We start from the raw sequence: 19,277 nt of genomic DNA on the forward strand, positions 1-19,277 counted from the left end.
TGAGCAACTGAATCAAGTTTATAGTTTTTGAAGAGAGAGTTTCTGTGAGACTTAGACTACTCACAGTGGTCTCACAGTTAGAAAATACTAATTGTAACAGTTAAACCACATAATACATTAAGAAAATCCTTCAGGGCTTGCTTGCTTTTGAGTCAGTGCACTGAGTGTATAAGGACTGCTTAATGATTTTTTAATGTATGTAACACTGAAAGTTGTTTTGTACTGTGGTGAAAAAAAAAAAAAGCTGGCAGTAGCCTCACTGAGAGAAGCAAGTCTTGATCAAATCGCTTGTTATGTATCTAATAACTGATGAAGACATAGCATTTTTGTTATCACTTTTTCCTTTGGCACAGTGACTTTTGGCATGAGTAAACAGCCCATCTTACAAACTACGTTTTATGTAACTAATAAATCTTAGGTAAAATGCTCACAAAATATTTTACTTATATAGTAAGAGCAAACACTGGATACTGTACATGCAAAGTGAAATTCCACAAGCTAATGTCTAATGTGTTTACCTCTGAGAGAGAAAAATGTTTTGTTTGGCTGATGGATAGTTCGCAGAATGACTGAAGGCTGAAAAAAAGAGAACTGCTTAAAGCCGCTATTTAGTAAAGACACCTGAGTTTTGTGATTTCTAATTGACTCTATTTTGCTTTTTCAAACAGGGTAACTGTTAGATATGTAGTTTATCCTAAACTAGTTCATGGGCAGCTTTCTCGCCCTCATTATTTTATTATTTGTTTAGTAAAGACAGATTTCAAAGTTTTCTAAAACATAGAGAAATGCCTTGCTCAAAGGATCTTTATGTTCTAAGTAGATAAGTAACAAAATTATTTCTCACTAATTAAAGTCAACTTGACAAAAATACTAACTATAAAGAAACATACACATTGTTAATATGTGTGTGTATTTTTGTATAGTTAAAGACTGTTTATGTGACAGTATTTTCATGGGTAACAGAGAATAAAGTAAATTTTTAAAAAGCAGGCATAGGCAATAGGCTACAATGGAGTCTTATTGGCCACTTGAAAATGTACATTGATATGAGAATTAAATCATACAGGTTATGCGTATGTGCAGATTTTTGTTATCAATGTACATTGGTAGAGCTAAGTAGGAAGTGTTTGCAGTGTAAACCAAGTCTCTCTCCTACTACTACTTTGTCATCTATTTAGGTAACACTCGGGCTTTCTTGAAAGGCACAAACTTTTAATGTCATATAGAAATTCTTACAATCCAAATCAATCACTAATTTGACCAAGCTGTACTATTCCATTTGCCTGAGACAGAGTTGAAATGAATGTGTCTTAACAAATCACCTAATGCATGTTTAAGTCTGTGTTGCATGGCCAGAACAAGAGAGCAACAAAAGTATGATTAAATAAGCAAAATAACTGGAAAGTATGATTGAATTGGACCTCAAATTATTAAACATTGGTTTTTACTTTGTACAGATTTGATCTTATCTAGGTGGACACATGCTAGAGAAAAATAATTATCTTTTTTAATTTGATTATAGTCAAATGTTTTACCAACTACATTAAGTAAAGATCAAAGATACAAGATTATTTAAATCCCTAAGGAAACCTGTATGCAGCTAATAAAGTCAGGAGCCTAACTACATAAGCTGAAAGCCTCAGCTACTTGGCATATATACACAAGATGCTTTCAGAAATCCCTCTAGGCATTTACCTGCTTGTTTTGGCACCATTGGCACCATTTTTAGAAGTGGAAACTTACAGTTTTGACCAAGTTAATGATTTGGTTCTCTATTTTCTGTAGTAGTTTAGGCAGTGCCTGCTATTTGGAAAATTCATGGCTAGTCACTGTGTCTGACTTCTTTGTTAACCGCTGTTACCTAAACGTCTGCATCACATACCCCAGATCTGTCACAAATGGGGCCAGTATGTCTTGCCTTCAAGTTTTGATTTCTGTTTCACCTCTTTAATCATATTAGTAGGTTTTGTATTCCTATAAGCAGATTCTCATAACAGGGCAATCTCATAAAAAAATCATTTCATCAGTATTTGTTACAAAGCTTTAAAATTATTTTGTATTTATAGAAGCACTTTCCCTTAAAGGTGCATGGAATCAGTGAAAAAAAAACCCAGCCTGATAATTATTTTTTTTAATTAAAAGGAGAATGAAGTTTTAACAAAAAAAAAAAATATAATGTTTTATTTTCAAAGTTGTGTCATGGAAAAAGACAGAGCAGATGTACTGTGGATGTTGTACACTGTTTGTGGGATTAGTGAACCTTTCAGATACAGATTTAAAGTGTCATTAAACTCCTCCCAACCTTTCAACTTCATATGTCATATATATCCGTAAACTGTAGAGTCTGGTCATGAACCTATCAGGTGAAGCACCGAGAAGATTAACAAAGCATTGCTTGCTCCAATATATATTATTATTAAGGTAGACCCTAAGGGAAAAAAAAAAAAAAGGGCAACAGCAAAAGTAGGCAACTATGAAGAAAATGGTTTATATTCAGTGTTTGCTGTTTATTTGCAATGGTGCATTGTAAAAAATGCATCTTCAGGGTACACAGTATCAGAGGTATAAATCCATGTTTCTTAATTTATTTTTATAGATCATAAGACTTCTAAGAGTTAAAAATATCTTGTCTTATGTAAAATAAACAAGAAACTGAAAAAGGCCTGATGTCTTCAGAAGGCTTTACTTAGCCATATTCTGAGCATGATACACAGAATACAAACATCTTTCCATCCTTTCCCTCTCTGCTTTTCAGCTAGTATAGCATCGTGGACTGAGTCACTTCCCTAGTACTTCAAATCATCCTTTATAGTGTAATATAACGTTTTATTAAAATCTTACTAATCTTATCTTTATTGCAGGCAGTTTACATCGTGCTTCCAGTGTTCCAGAACATGTTTATAACATGGGGATTACTGAAAATGATTTTGTACCGAGAGCTCAATATGGTTTCTCATATTATCAATCAAACCAGGTGAGGAAATGAAGACAATGAATAGAAATAAATGTAATATCACATGTCTAGTTTATAGTTTACTCATTTTGTTAAACAGTGTTACAAGGCTAGATTGTTTGCTTGCTTGTTTACTGTTTAGAGGAGGTTTTGACTAGTGAGATACCTGTCTGTTAACCTTTCTCCCCCTTTCTGATGACTTCTGACCCCAGGAGCTAAATTCAGCTGAGTTTGACATACAGGCTTTTTGCACATCTATCAATTTTGTGAAACTTGACATAGGGGTAAAAAATGAAAAACCATATTAACACCCCACTAAGGCAGAGGCTGTTACATGTCAGTTCTTTATCCATCACAACAGGCTGTGGGTCAGCCAGCACATATGTAGCTCAAAGTGGCCACAGGCTGTACTGCCACTTACACAGCCAAAAAGTCAGCAGTTGCTTGAGGGAGCTCAGGGATCCTGTTGGGTGAGGAATGACAGCATGTTCGGCACATGGGTTGGAGCTAGTAATATGATGAAAGAAGGTAGAGAATTAAGCATCCAAAACCATAGGAAAACAGATTGCATTTGCTTCACTGTGACAGGTGGAGTGTTCCTTATCATTTTAAATAATCCCATTGCAACTTGTTTAAGCGTTACAAGAATTTCAGAGCTAGAGTCCTTGTAATGTAAGAGTGTTTCTAAACTGTTTCAAACTACAACTGCACTTCTTATGGTGACACTTTTCTTGGGTTCGTGCCCTAACTGCTAAGGTAAATTATTGATTTTCTGCAAGGTTCCTGACTCTGGTCATAATTGGTATAAACCCAGTTGCAGGGACAACCATGTGCCTTGAAAATCAACACATAGCTCAGTAGCAATACTGCTGCATGATCAACAACAGTAAGCTAGAAGCAACTGAACATGGGAATAGGTCTATTTAAATAGAGTCCATCAGTTCAGTAGCTGTGTATGGAAGGTCCAATTCTCTCTAGCACAGAGGCAGGAATGATTCTGTGATTATTCTCATTAAAGAAAATAGCCTAGCTGCTGACCAGTTAATTAAGCACCTCTGGCTCTGTATCTCTAATGGTAGAGCCACTTACTTAAATACATTTCATTCTGTCCTCCCTGTTCTCACCTGTCATCCAGTCCAAAATACTTGATGTTAATCTTTTTTTTTATAGAAGAAAGCAACAATGGATAACTGGCAGTAACATAAGAGATCCTTGGATAGCTCCTGTATAATAAATCTATGCAATGGTCTGAACCTATACTTACTAGATTTGGTAACCTGTACTCCTTTTTGAGTACATTATCCCTGTCAGTAGCTCTTCCACAGTGAAAGTAAGGTTTTCAGTCTGGCCATACAGGCTTGGTCTTATCAAAGCATGATTGACTTATACACATATTTCAAGTTAGTGGTAGAAGCCTCGATCATCTGCTAATGTTTAGACTATATTTGTTTCTACCTTGATTAGGCAGATACAAAGAAGTATAGCAGAATTCCTTTTCATATACAATTTTGGTTATGTTCACATTTGATTTTCCTGTTCTGGAAACAGACCTCATAATTTTTATCTTTACTTTTTTGTTTGGTTTCTTTGCTGTTAATTTTAAATGCTGTGATCTTGCTGTGACTTCTGTATTTTTATACACCTTTGAACAGGTGGCTTCACCAACTTCTTATACAAATGGCTGGGGGACTAGAACTACTTACAAGTCAATGGAAGAGAAATCTCAAAGGCAACCTCTGAAGAGATTAGAGATTTCTCCCCAACGAGGCCCTGAGAGATTGGCGTATGTGTCCAATGATTTTCACTATGACAGAGGCATTCAAGCAGGATTCTCTATGAGGCATGTAGATAGCAGGAGATCCAACATGACTGTCCCACCAAGATACGCTCGATCTGAGATTATTGGTTACACTCTTCATGATTCGGTGAACAGGGGACGCTCTTTTAAAAGGCAGTCTCACATGGGAGCTGTTAATGACACAGTCTTTGATGGTGTCCTCCCCAGTCCCTCTGTACCTCTGTATCAGCAAGTAGGAAACAGTCGCAGTATGACCAATCTTTTGGAGAAGGAGAACTACCTGGCCTCAGGCAGTGCAACAGGACAAGTCAGATCACAAGTTGCTTCCTATATTGGGTCTCAGAACAGGCAATCTTTGAGGTCCAGCTGGCACCAAACCACTTTCAGAAGCACACAGACCAGGAGGGATGCTTCTCACCCAGCTTCAATAACCAGTGTTACTGCAGAAACAGATGGAAGGAGAATGCCATTGACAGCTGCTGTGGCAGCAGCAGGGAGAAATAGTCACCTGCAGAGTGAACAAGTCACCATCAATGGACCTCAGCTGGGGTAAGCACGGTGCAGAATCTGCTCTGGTTTACAGTTACCTGGGGAGGGTCACAGTTGAAAAGAATCTATTTGTTAAAAAACAGAAGATGGACTGATAGCTATTGGTTGACTATCTAGCACAGTGTATAAAATGTCAGTGCAGAGAGCACAGAAAGTAGATTTGCTTTTAAAAATCCACTTTCAGTGCAGCAAAGAGGGAAAAAATGTATGTATATGTACATATGGCAGGGTGCACAGCTCCTGTTTGAGTTTGGGACCCTTTGTTGCCAAGACTTAATCAAATTTATAAAGGGATATGTAATAGATCCTGAGTAATTTACAAGCTAAATCACAATACACGCTAATGTATTGACAAAATTTGTGTTCATAAGAAACCAGATGATTTCAACTCTGATTCTCATTAGAATATTTCAGAAATCTGCCAGTGAAACAGCTTTTGGCAGATTTGGCAGATTGATAATTTCCAGTCAACAGTCCTTCATCATTTCAAGGGAACATTTTGGTTTTGACAAACATCAGTTAAAACACAGGCGGAAATTTCTCATAGCTCTGCCAGCCTGTAGCACCATCCCTACAATGAACACAGATTGCTCTAAATTTCAGGACCCCAAAGCTTCTCACTGCCACAAGAATCTACACACTTTAAGGACACTATCTTAAGCTGAGGCTCTCTTAGCTCTATCACAGGAATTCCCAGAGCTGCCTCTACACTTCAGAAAAATTATTTAAAATGTTAGAAGAATTCAGATTTTTTTAAATGACTTTTTTCCAGAATTTTCTTTTCAGAGAAAATTTTGGAATTTGTAACACTTCCAAAAAGCATATTCCAAAAAGCAAACTTATCCATCAATGGTGAAATTCCCCTAAGAAGTGAATATTTCTTTTATTTAAGAAAAATCTGAATGTTTTGAGAGCTCTAAGTTCTAAGTTTCAGTGGGAAGAACACAACACTGGATAAACAGAAGATTGTTACTTACACTGTTTACTGCAGTTTCCATTGTTGTTTGATAATCCTAAGAGAATCCCAAGGTTAGTTATGTATGTTCATTGTGGTGTTATTACTAACAACATTAGTAAGTAATGTCCCTTTTTTCCACAGTTATATAGCTGTTAAGTTCATTTTTCCAAAGGCAGCCTTTCTTCGCTTTTTAAGTTTGCTACTATATCAGGTTAGGCGTCAGCTGATATCGCTGTGTACAGACCAGATATTGTTTATCTTAAACTATATATTGTTTGTTTGTTGTGATTAGTCTTACAAAGATATAATCTTGTGCCCAAACCTAATCTGGATCAAAATTTTTACTGCTTGGTGATCCAGGAGTTCAGAGATCTGATATTAATGATATGGCCCTACATATTCAGTCTTTACAGCAAGAAAGTTCAGAAAATACAGCTGGGATCTGAACAGGTAAAGATTTGGCAGTACTGATTTTGAAAATAAGTACCTAGGAGGACTTGGTTTATCAAGAACACAACTTACAAACAAGCATGTAACACATTGACTCAATCATTTACTTAACCTGAAGTACATTCTAGAGTACATTTAAGCCACAGCTAACTACTTTAATTTTGTGTAGGAGCAGTTGGGTTCATGTTCTGCAGGTGCAGACACTAGAATTTAGTTGTCTCATTGCAGAGATGTCAGCCAAAGTGCTTTTCATACCTGCACTGTGTAAACAAACATCTGTCTTCTGTCATTGAGTATGTGACTTGCTTGAGACCATCTGAAGACCTGGTGAAAGATTTGTGACCCAATGGAAACATTTTGAACAGCGGAGCTTCTTAAGTGCCAGTTTTTCAGTTCAGCTTTTGCAGGAAACTATAGAGGAAAACAATTGGAAACAAATGTTTACAGGTTTCATTTGTCTCAATATTTTCAAATATCCTAGTTTGTAGTTTGGATTCATAGCTGTTTTGAGGGGACAATGAAGGGCTGTTTATCTTGCCCAAGGTTTAAAAATATAAACTGAAAATATATGATTTTATATACACACACATGCATATATATGTATGTATGTATGTATGTATAAAATAGCTTATATTAATGAGAGGTTGGTGAAGAGTAGTATATAATTCCCTGAAAGGATTTTTATCACTGAATTCTTAAATAGTAAGAAAGAAACTATAGCCATTTTAGCAGAAAGAAGTCAGTATTTGTTCCATATGCTTAGATAATAACATATGTATGATATCCAGGTATATGATATCTAAAAATACATGTTTGGTAAGTCCCCTTGTAATTCTTGTCACTGGAAGGACTTGATGTTTAAATCCTATTTTAGTTGTAGTGCATTCTGGTTCATCCATGTCTAACTACTGCACAGTTCAACGTGGAATTAAGCCTGTAACCTAACAGATTACATTTTGCCTTTGGATACCCTGCTGTCAAACCAGACATACCTCGGTTAAGTCCATCATTCTTCTGTCAGTACAACAGCATCTTCAAACAAGACTTCTTAGTCTAAGGTGTTAGTAAGAACTTTAACATTTCTTGTTACTACCCATCCTCTTTAATTTTGAGGTTATATTATCTGATAATAATTGTTGTTCCTCTAATAATGGAAGGGGAAAAAAGATAATTCTGTGTTCCAAATAATTTGATTTTTCCAGAAGTCTATACATTTTTACACAATTTACAATTTAGATCTCTCCAACATTAACCGAGAAATCATAAAATAGTTGTGTAAGGCTGAAGAGAAGTAGCAAGCTAGCCTTGTGTAGAATTTAAAGTGTGTATAAGTACATTTTCAAACTTCCTACACAATATTTAGCTCATATTATGAAATCAATGTAGAGAAATCAGACTACAGAAATGCTATCTTTGCATCTGCTGAAAGAATGAAGCAGTTAAAAGCTATCTCACATCAAAGGTTAGGAAAAAGAGGACTCCAGCCTGAAGCTGGGAAACAACTGTTTGCGGAATCAGACCTGCGAGCTGTGACAAAATGATCAAACAAATGATGTGTCTCAAAAGTGGTCTACAGTGGTAATTAAGATGAAGTCACCATTTGTCAAACTATTATTTTGTTTGACAACCATTGTTTGAAAGTCCATTTGTTTGTTGTCATTGCACTTGTTGGTTTACTATGTGGCTATTTGTTTGCCTGTACATTTTTTTGAGGATAGGATGGAATCATTGCATGAAATTTTCTTTTTACAAAAGTTATGGTACCCTAACTTTCATGAGTGCCACTGGGGGTCAAAGGCTATATTGCGTCTTTTATTATTGTATATATTACTATTATTCACTTTAGTGAATATAAATGTTACTCTTTTCCAATAAAGAGCCAGTATGACAGTGCACAAGACAGAGTAAGATTTCGACTACCACATATGAAGGAGTATCAACCTTGAAGGGACAGTTCTGGCAAATCATGGGCTATTCTTAGTAGTGCCCACAGCACTGAGTGCTACACATACAACACTTTGAAATTTGGTACAGCAGATGGCCATACATCCATTTTTCTCAGCCTCACAGGCTGGTGATTCCTGATGTACGTTTATGGCTGTAGAACATCCAGAGGCTGAATTCCCACACAGATTCTCTGATGTCCCATGAGGGATCATCAGCTCATGCAGCAGTCTTGACCTTAGAAGGTACGTAGATAGAGCCTCTCCCTTCATTAGTCATTGAAGTGACTTGCTATTTAATACATCTAAGATCTCTGCCTGTAAAAGGTGACTGAGATGGGCCCAAAGCTTTCAAAGTTGCTGCAGTGACTAACAAGCAGGCAGGTACGCTCATGTGGGCACGTAAAGAACATGGTCACAAAAACCTTTTTGATTTAGGGAACCTGGCTAAAAAGCAAGCTTGAAAAGCTTGTTTTTCTGTTCCACTTAATAAGAACAATGAAGATAATCTGGCTTGTTTCCATTACTTTAAGATCTTTAAGTAGGTTTCTGATCAGTGTGTCAGAATTGCAATGTGGAGCAGCTTAGTATCTGTTTTGTTTCAGGTCAGAGCTGAGGTAAGTCATGGAAATCTGGAAGCTGTAAGCATTGCCAAACCAGAGCACAGGATACTAGAGATACTAACAATTGTTGTATTTAATTTCACTTTAGTTTAACCTTTTTATATTTTTAACTTTTTATCGTTTACCTTGTCCTCAAACTCTGCTAATAGTAAATGTCGATTTATAGTGGAAATTGGCAAGGAAAATTCTTGACAAAATCCTTTTTTGTCTCAGAGCTTGTGAGTTCATCACAAATATTTTGAGGAAAACAGTCTGTTTTCGGTGCATTTGTAGCAAGGCTGTGTGTGAGAAATCTGCCTGATTTTCTTCTAGTTTGTCTACTTTGCTCTACCACAGCCTGGGCAAATCTGACTAGCCTCATTAGCTCCTGGCAGTCCGTTATTGGGATAGTTGCAAAGCTGAATAACCTAGTGACTCCTGTTGCAGTGTACAAGCACATACTTGTCTCTGATGAATCAATACCAAAATATTTCATATTTAATTTTTCTGAACATCATTTATTTTTTAACCTTTATCTTAGTTAAAAAATAAACTTGGAATTTGAATTTAAGCAAATTTATATCTCAAGCACCTGTTTTATCATGTAAGGTAACTATGGTGAGATTTCTAATTTTAGATACACTTACTGAGATGATTTTCAAATAAGTGTTCTGATTCTTGTAGCCCTGAAGCAGGGAGCTGTTGCCCGTGACTGTTGTTTCACTATCCTTCACAAACTGCCCTCAGGTCTCTGTCTGGCCAGTCTGTGTTCTGATTCTATGAAAGTATTTGGTTTCAGCCAAAAACTATAACACTTTTTTTCTTTCTCTGAGTGGGGATTGTTTGAAGGAAAAGTTGAGTAGGAAGCCTAGGGAGCATACTATATATCCCAGAACTACTGCATCCTGAATAATCTACCCAGTTGTGCCATTAATTGCTCTATGTTCCCCCAGAATGGATCTGGTGACTCTTCTTTCCCATTTTTGATGTGGTCTAATTGAATTACCATTCAAGCAAAAGTGTTGGCAGTTAGGGGGAGTATGGCTACTTATGTCTTTAAACCTACCACAGGCAATGTACATACTTGATTTAGTTTATGGCACTCTCATTTTGTCCCACCAAGAAAAGCCTTTGTCCATCTATTTAAAACTGGGGCAAATTTTTTAAGCTCCAAAAAGCAAAGACTCAGCTCTAATGAGTCCAAAACAGAGAAACTGAAGAAAGACATGAAAACAAATACAGCAAAGTCACCATCACATTAGTGAGAAAAACATCAAGGTATCCTCATCTATTTTGTTTTTGTAATTTTAAGCATAACTTACTTTATCCTGAATCTCTTGTTGTTGCAAAAATTCCATTTATGATCCAACCCCCTCTCCCCCGAAACTTAGTAGTTCTCAAAGCTTTTCTAATATTTTCTGCTACTGGGAAGGGAATAATTTTCTAAGTAAAACTAAGGCTTCTTGAAAATTATGCACAGCTTGCTATTACATGAAATTTCACAGGCTAAATGATGATTTTTTTTTGCAGTCTTGCTTCACTGTATCTTATATGTGTGTACTTTTAGAAGCCCAGAAGGCGAGATGACTTTGGAGCATGCAGTGAGCATATTGAAAAGTGAAAATACACAGTCACGACCTAGGGTTCTTACTGCACTGACTTTCATACAGCATGAGTGTTTCCAGAAAGCAGAAGCCAGAAGAAAAGTAAGTAATTATTTTCATGCCAGTTTCAATCAGGTAGAGTAAATAACTTTCCATATTGTATGGCACTGCATGCCAACGTGAAAAAAGGGTATTTCAAAAAACCTTGTAGGTTACCAATGTCGAATATTTTCCCTGGGCTGTGTTATGGTTTTTGCTGCAAATTCATTTAAATCAGTGGAATGGCACTGATCTATGCCAGCAAAAGGTTGATCTTTAGCATGTTGTAAGAGGAAGCATGGAGATGTAGAATAAGAAGGAAAATCCAGAGTTCATCCAGACTGTCTATAATTACAGCTGTTTCTGAGCAGCTTTTTAAAAAGCACATTGATTAGGATCCCACAAGACAGTCAAGGAGCTTTACCACCCTGACCAATAAAATATAAGTTAAGTCTCCCTTTTGTAATCTAAGTTGTAATCTAATTTTGTAATCTAATTTCTGACCTCTCTTGATGAATATGGTGAAAAATGTTTCTGTCCTTCTTGTAATGGTTTTTCATATGCTTTAGGGCTACTAAGTGTATATTCACTTAGTCTGCCCTTTTTTAGGCTAAGCAAAGTTCTTTCTGCATTTATGCGTAAGTCATGTAGTCTGAATTGAAGTCTTACTGGTTTTATTGCTCCCTTCTCTCATTTTTTACTGGCATGCCAACACCACTGGTACAGAAATAAGGGAAAGCTCTGCGAATATAGTGCAATGTTATCCAAGTTTCAGATCTTACTAGAACTGCACAAATGCATTAATATAGAGTATAGGTTAACAAAACTGGTAAGTCTCTTATAATTTTCTCAAAAGGACATATTAGAAATACTTTCTTTTTTCCTTTTCTTTAAATTTCAGTACAGGACAGAATAATGGTACTCTTGCTGGACAGGTCTATATATTGATACATAAGGTGGTTGGGGTTTTTTCCTAACCATTTTTAAAAGTTTCTTCCATTTGCTTTGTTTCAAACTTACCTTGTATTACCTCAGCCTTTTCTCCATACTCAGTCCAGTTATGTGACAGCTCCAAATCAATCAGTTCTTTGGTAGATTTAACTTGCTTCACAGTAGATCAAAGCAGGTGAAAAAAGAAAAAAAAATCCAACTACTGCTTCGGAGAAAGCACTAACATAAGCAGTCTTAACTTTAGTCTCAGGACAGAGCTTCTGAATTGGATGTTTGAAGGTGGTTTATTATTCAAACATCTCTCAGATGGTTTCCTTGAAAAACAGGTGGATGAGTAAAAGTTCAAACTGGAGCAGTTAGCCCGAAGGCATCTTCTGCTTTCCTGTCCATCCCACACATCTTAGCTAAGTTTCTCTAGTGCCTGTCAGACTTTTTCATGTTGACACTGTGTTGTTCTCCTGTGTAGCCTTTCAATATGCGTTCCTGTCTGTCTCGTAATGCTTTATTCCCTGTTACCTGATAGTATGTGGTTCTAGTGACTTTTTTTTGTAATCATATGTCTTACAGAACTTAGACTGAGAGCTTTTGTAAATTCTCAGCATATGGACTCCAAGTAGACCACTTTGTTTTACAAGAACTATAGATCACTTAAAATTACCAACAGAAAACCTACATAAATGTTTAAAGAAAAAAAAGAGCAGTATCAAAAGGGCATATCTACTGTAACAAAATAGGTCGATGTGCCTTCAGTGTGTTCTGTGTTCCATTTACTTTAACACATACATTTCTGTAGTTCATTCTGATAGAATCTAGATGATTGTTGAAAGCAGAAGGAATCAAGTCAGCAGTATAGTAGCAAGAAACTCTACCTGTTATTCAACTGAATCAGAGGAAAAACAAGCAGGCAGTGTAATTTGACATGGCATGAAGGGTAAAAGGCTCTGCTGCATTTCATTTCTTTCTTTTCCCAGCACCTGTTGTCTGGATTAAATTCTTTTTATCATTAAACTTTGTACTGCTCAAAACAGCTGTATCACATTTCTAAGTCTTTCATGTAGTATCAATTCTATACAAGGATGAGTTTGTTCCTAAAACCATATGGCATTTTGATATGCTGGAGGAAGTGATCCTCAACTGTACATGAGTGTAAGTTATTTTCTGTAGTAAACTCATTCCTAAAGAAGCTAAATCACAGCTCATATGGGATTCGTTTGCTGCAACATGTAGAACTTGGAAACTATTTGTTTCCCACAGCTGCTGAGAAATAAAAAGTCCTTTTAATTCTTCATTCATTTGGGGCCAAAACCTTGGCAAAAACTCTTTTCTAAAGAATTAAACACTGAAGAGTACTGTCTTTGTTAGATGTGGGTGGTTCGGCAATAAACTATTTTACAGCATATAATGGTCTACATTTTGACATATACATTTACTAGACTTTTCTCAGTATGCCACAGATAAGAAGTACTGACTAAAATGTATTCTTTTTTAACACACGTTCAACACATGCACAGAAGTTAGCAAAGAAAAATACCGCCTTTCCATCAGACCAGGCACTAAGGAAAAGTAATAACTTAGCGTATCGGGAACACTTTACATCCGTAAATCTCAAAGCAGCTTATAAATGTTCCAGAATTAAATCTCAAGTATCACCAGAGGTGCACCGTTACTTTCCTGTCCATTTTACAGCATTATAGATGCTAAAATACAGGGCAATTGAATATCTCATCAGAGAATACAAATCTGTGACAGAGCTATAAGAGATCTAGTTTCATTCCCTCATAGTAATTATTAAAATATGATGCCTCCCTTAGTTGTGGATTTTAACTGTGACTCATATGAAAGCCCAGAAGTTACAGAGCTGTCAGATTAATGATCTATATTTCAAGTTTTTTCAAATAGGAGAAAATGAAAAAATGCCCCTACAGGTTTGGATTAAGGTTTTTGGTTTTATTCTGTTTTTTGGTTTTTGTTTTTTTTGGGGGGGGGTCTTTTTTTTTTTTGAAGTTTGTCATTTTCAATATCTAACTAATCTCTGCTTTGTTTGGTTCCCTCACAGGTTTTCTCACTTGGTGGTATCCCCAAACTTCTACAACTTCTTGACATTCAGAGTGAGGACATTCAGCGGGCAGCTTGTGGTGCTCTGAGAAACTTGGTGTTTGAAGACAACGACAATAAACTGGAAGTGTCAGAGCAGAAAGGGATCCCCCTCTTACTCCGTGTACTCCGAAACACAAGGGATGTAGAGACTAAAAAACAAATAACAGGTAATGTTTTCTGTGCTTGCAAGCATGAAGTGCTCCAGGTAGTCCACAGGCTTTCTGTGTGAAGTGCCTGATTTTTTAGCTCTTCCCTTAGGTGAAATTCCAAGGTCCTTCTAATCTGTTCTTAAGACAGCAAGAAGAGACTAGGAATTGCAACTTCCCCTCTTAAAGCTTCTTCAGAAATGACGTGTGCATGTGTTTGCAGGGAGCTCAAAGTCCTCGATATTCTGGAAAAGAAAGTGAGGGTCCAAATAGCAAATCCTTTAGAGCTATTGAGATGAGCACTGATCTGGGCAGTCTGAGAAGTGCCTGGGACTGTAAGTCGTGCCCACTACTTTCACAGCAGCTCAGCCCTCACTTTTTGACACTATATTGCCAGCAGAGTTTTGCTGCCCATAGCTCTTGTTGGAGACTGTATTGTGTTTGTCCCCAAGAACTTTCAGATGCTGAGGATGGAAGGTAGGTGACATACTCTCAAAAACCCCCTACAGCCACAAATGTCTACTCTGAGCCTTTTCATTCCTAGCTCTTTACATTTCAGAATCTATCGTCACAGATCTGTGACAAGAAGAAAACACTGCCGCAAGAACACCGTGCTTCCTTCTGTGTAAAAGGGGGAGAGCTCCTGTGAGGACATCCACTTGATTATAAAGATCATATCAGTGGTGCAACCTGTATTCTTAATTAAATCTTTGTGGAGATCACATTCTCATCCTTTTTGCGCCAGTTTACCTGGGGGAGAATAGTTAAAATGAGTATGGCCAATAATACAATTGGTGAAGAAAGAGCCCTTTGGATCAGAAACCCTGTATTATGCCTCTTGTTGTACATCAATCTAGCAGAAGGAAGGGTGGGAGGAAATGGCCACCATTTATGACAGAAACCTGTGATTACTGCCCTGGTGGCTTTGCAACAGGCAACTAAAGAGTGTGCCAGTCCCTTCTTGCCCATGCTTCTGTTTGGCCATAGTGCATCTCTAGGAAGTCAACCACTGGTGATCATATTTATTTCAGTTAGCATACAGAGGAAGAGCAGGCTTGTATTTCACAAACTTAAGAAAACATAATGAGTAAATGAATGGGGCTTTTTTTGTACTGGTCTTTAAAGACATCAGATTAAAATAACAGTGCTTTAAAAGATATAGATGTCAAGCAGCCTTACCTTGAAGCAAAGGCATGTTGAGACCTTCTGTAATTCTGCATTCTTTTAAGTATTTGAAATGCTATGCTTCCTAAGCTGGGGAACAAAGCTTTGTATTGTTGACTCTTTTGGCTCAGTTCAGCAGCCCTGTAACATTAAAACATCTTAAAGTTTTTCACATTCAGCAGATGCAGGATTGGGCCATGTGGTAATTTATTGTATAGTGTGTTCTCTCTCAGTGCATTTACACAGAAGTAACAGAAGCAGTGAAAATGGTGGCATGGTGGTCAAAAAGCCTGTGCTCTTTCTAGCAGTTCCATCATATCTGACAAGAGCTTTAACTCTTTCAGGAGAAAGACTCATACAGATATAGATATTGTGAGTAAAACTCTGTTTTCCTTCACCAGCCTGAAAGTGTATGCAGGAACACCTTGTTTCTGCAGTTACTAGTGTCATTGAACATGAATATTTTTTTCAGAAACATACCACACACAAACAAAATATATAAACAATAATGAATAGTATGTTGTCATTTGCATAAAACAAAATATTCTGACACACTTTCACACTATCTGCTGCAAATTAAAAATACAAGAAAAGCGTTGCACTTTGTTCAAATATGCAGTCAAGAAGACGTATGCTAAGTCCCTTGGTGAAAATGGTACTAAGAGAGATGTTTAACAGCACCTGAGGAATCCTCCCAGTTTCCTAGCAAGCTACAAGGAGTCCCCAGAGTAGAGGACAGCCATGTTGAATGAATTTTTCTGAATATTAACCTTGCTTCCAGCCACTTTCTTTCTGAGCCCACATTTCAAAGCAGGCAAGGAGCAGACAGTCACTATACAGCATAAGCTTACTGAGGTCGGTATTTTCGGATGATCTTGACATCTGAAGTACAGTGATATCTGGGAACCCCTGGAATTACTGCTATATGCAGATTGACTGGATGTAGCCAGAGAAGGGCTGTGGCATAAGGCCTTTCCAAGCACAGTTCAAACCTCTGCATCTTTCTAGTAAGATCATTGGACCACACTGAGCTAGATTCCAGGCTGTTTGTAGATGAGTGGTATATTATTTCCATCCTCTATCTGTTGCATCAGTTTCCCTGGATGATTGATGGCTCACCTACAAGTTTTTTTTTTTTTCCTTTTCATTACCTTTGGCTTCCTACAGGACTAGTGGAATAACATCATAGCTATGCGCGTAATTGCATTGTAGTGTTGTAATAATACAGTTCTAGGAAAGGTTTAATGCAGATTCTTAGGAATTTCACCTCCTCAGCATGAGAAGCCCATTTATCTTACCATATCATACTTAGTGCTTGCCTACTTTATGACTGTAAATTAGAAATTTCCGGATGTGTGATGTGATAATTAGCTGAATGTTTTCCCTTATAAGGATTCAGTAAAATAATATTCGCACCTGATGATTCACACTGAATTACTGTGAAAGTGAAAAATGGCTGTCTAAGGGTCAAAAGCGTATGATACTCCTCAAGAAAGATGTTTAAGCCCAACAGAGGCAAGCATTTTGTTTCTGCTGCTGTGAAAGAAACATAGTACCAAGTATTCTACCTGAGAAAAATACATGAAGATAAGGAAATTGTTGAAGAGAATGAAATTAAAACTCTGAGATACAGAAGTCTTCTCAGGTGGTACTTCACTACCTGTTGGAAGTATGATCTTAATAGCTGTACACGAGAAAAGTATATCTCAGCCTTAGAAGCTTGATTTTAAGGCCACTAGTTAATTAGTGCCAACAGTGTTAGTACAGGCAAACCTGTGTCAGGTGTGACAGTATTAAGACGTACTAAAAGACCATATCACATACAGTATATCTCAAAACACATTTGGAAAGCCAGTATTCTCTTCTGACCTGTTCTGCCGGCCCTCCATCGCCTTCCTATCTCTTTCAGTGTGCAGAGAGGAACTAAAAAGCCCTGATGAACAATAGAAAAGTATGGAAAAGGTCTCCAGAATCAAAAATGTGATTCCCTTGTGTTGATTCTGCCACCACATAAGAACAGGCAGCTGCTCTTTCCTTTCTACATGTTCCCTTATGCACCCCAGAAATGCAGGTGCAGGCCAATACTTAGGCTGAGGAATAATCTGAGCACCACCATGCAGTGCCTTGTATCATTCTATGAAAGGAGTAAAAGCAATGAAAAAGTAGAGAGATAAATGCTAATTATAGCTAGTGCTGTTTTCTGCCACACAATCTGTGCATCCCAGGAGAGCACACAAGAGCATGAAATCAGTACCCCCACTGCAATGTCTGTGTGCTTAGTACTGTGGCTTGAAAGCTGCCCTGGAACAGTTCAGCTAATCCCCACATTCAGAAAATAGCTGTCAGGTTTCTCTGTGCAATTTCTATGCTTGTATGATCTGTTCTTAGCCTGGTTAAAATCTCCTTAAGATCACATTAACTGGATTTGTTAGTTTCATAAAATCATTGATACAACTAAAGAAAAGGAAAGATAGTCTCTGTCCTTTGTTTGACGTACAGACAAACTTTTTGCAAATCTTTTTAGGCATGGAATGGGGATACACCTGGACCATAAGAAGGAATGTCACTTTGAGACAGTGCAGGAGCCAAGACAGGAATGGCATGTTTTAGTGTTTAGTGAGCACACTAAGGAACAGAGAGTAAAATGGCTGTGGCATGAAAGAAACGAAAAAAGATTAGCCTTTGAAGGTAAGCCAGATGAGCCTCCAGGGAGTATCTAACCTCTTGATCTTGTTATCATGCAGCATAAATCTAAGAAATGAAAGAAGATTCTTCCTGCAGGGAAGGTTACAGCACAAACAAACAGAACTGTCATAAAAATAGATGTAAGTTTATAAAGAGACCACACCCATTTTCACAAATAACCATCTAAGGGAAAAATATGTCACTATAAATACATTATAGTTTATAGCTGCAAGGGGTTGAGATTGGGCCTTCCAAACTGTGGGGAAGTCTTTTTGCCACTCTGATTTAATTTTGGATATTGCAGGTTTGTTGTGGAATTTGTCCTCCAATGACCAGCTGAAACACCTGTTAATTAGAGAAGCCCTGCAGACACTGACAGAAACTGTTCTCATTCCCTATTCCGGCTGGCCAGATAGAGATTACCCAAAGTCAAGTGTCTTACCTGACCCTGATATCTTCTACAATGCCACAGGATGCCTGAGGTGAGCATTCAGTCTATAATTACCTAAAGCAATCCTGATAATAAGATAAGCCTACATACTTCTTATTTTCTTGCTTTCTTTGAATTTTGATGTCTCTGAGAAAATAGTTTGCGTACAGATCATATTTTCAAATGCATCAAGTACTGTATATCAGACCAGAAGAATTACTGGTCAATACAATAAAAACAACTTTTCTTTATAAAGCTCCTGTAGCTTCCTCTGATGCTTCTCCACAGGCTAAATGTATCCATTACTGAAGTTAACAATCAAAAGCCTATTTGTAGTGCATGGTTACATTGAAGCCAAAGAGATCCTTCACTGAATAACAGTTGTGAGTATGGAGTAAAAAATTAGCCCCTAACTGATGATGACAGTAACACTTACACAGCTTTTTAAAATAGTCATAGGAGCAGTATTATCAATTAGCGTTGGAGAAGAGCAAACAGTAACTTAAAAGAAACTTTAAACCTCTGAAAGAATTTTAAAGTTAAAGACTTTAGCAGATATTTAGCATGGTGACTTTCAAAAATTTATGTCTTTAAAACTAGAGCTGTATGATGTACTGATACAAATACAGTAAGTGACATGTTCATAGGATAATCAAGTTCTTTGAATCATGTATGTATTAGTTAAAACCTTCTTATTCTTTTAGAAACAATTCCTGCTTCATTTTCCTTTCTAAACTATACGGAGCATAATAAGTGACTGTCCATTGGAATTGCACAAAAATACGTCTACATTTTTTTTTCCTTCCTGCTCTACAAACACAAAATATTTAAAACTCTTACACATAGCTTGAGTATGTGTCTGTACTTCTGATTGGCAGAGCAGGTTTATGATTATGTTTTCTGAAAAG

At 37.1% G+C, this 19,277-nt stretch overlaps 1 protein-coding gene across 1 annotated transcript in view; it reads left to right on the forward strand.

Moving 5' to 3' along the window:
- PKP2 (plakophilin 2) overlaps nt 1-19,277 on the forward strand; it is a 44,702-nt gene that overhangs the window by 4,922 nt on the left and 20,503 nt on the right. The window contains exons 2-6 of the mRNA XM_062590041.1: nt 2,862-2,974; nt 4,606-5,300; nt 10,821-10,959; nt 13,904-14,111; nt 18,244-18,421. Coding sequence (XP_062446025.1) covers nt 2,862-2,974; nt 4,606-5,300; nt 10,821-10,959; nt 13,904-14,111; nt 18,244-18,421 — 1,333 coding nt within the window. The remainder of the gene's footprint in view (nt 1-2,861; nt 2,975-4,605; nt 5,301-10,820; nt 10,960-13,903; nt 14,112-18,243; nt 18,422-19,277) is intronic.

The sequence above is a fragment of the Rhea pennata genome, chromosome 1 (assembly GCF_028389875.1).
Source record: "Rhea pennata isolate bPtePen1 chromosome 1, bPtePen1.pri, whole genome shotgun sequence".
NCBI lineage: Eukaryota > Metazoa > Chordata > Aves > Rheiformes > Rheidae > Rhea > Rhea pennata.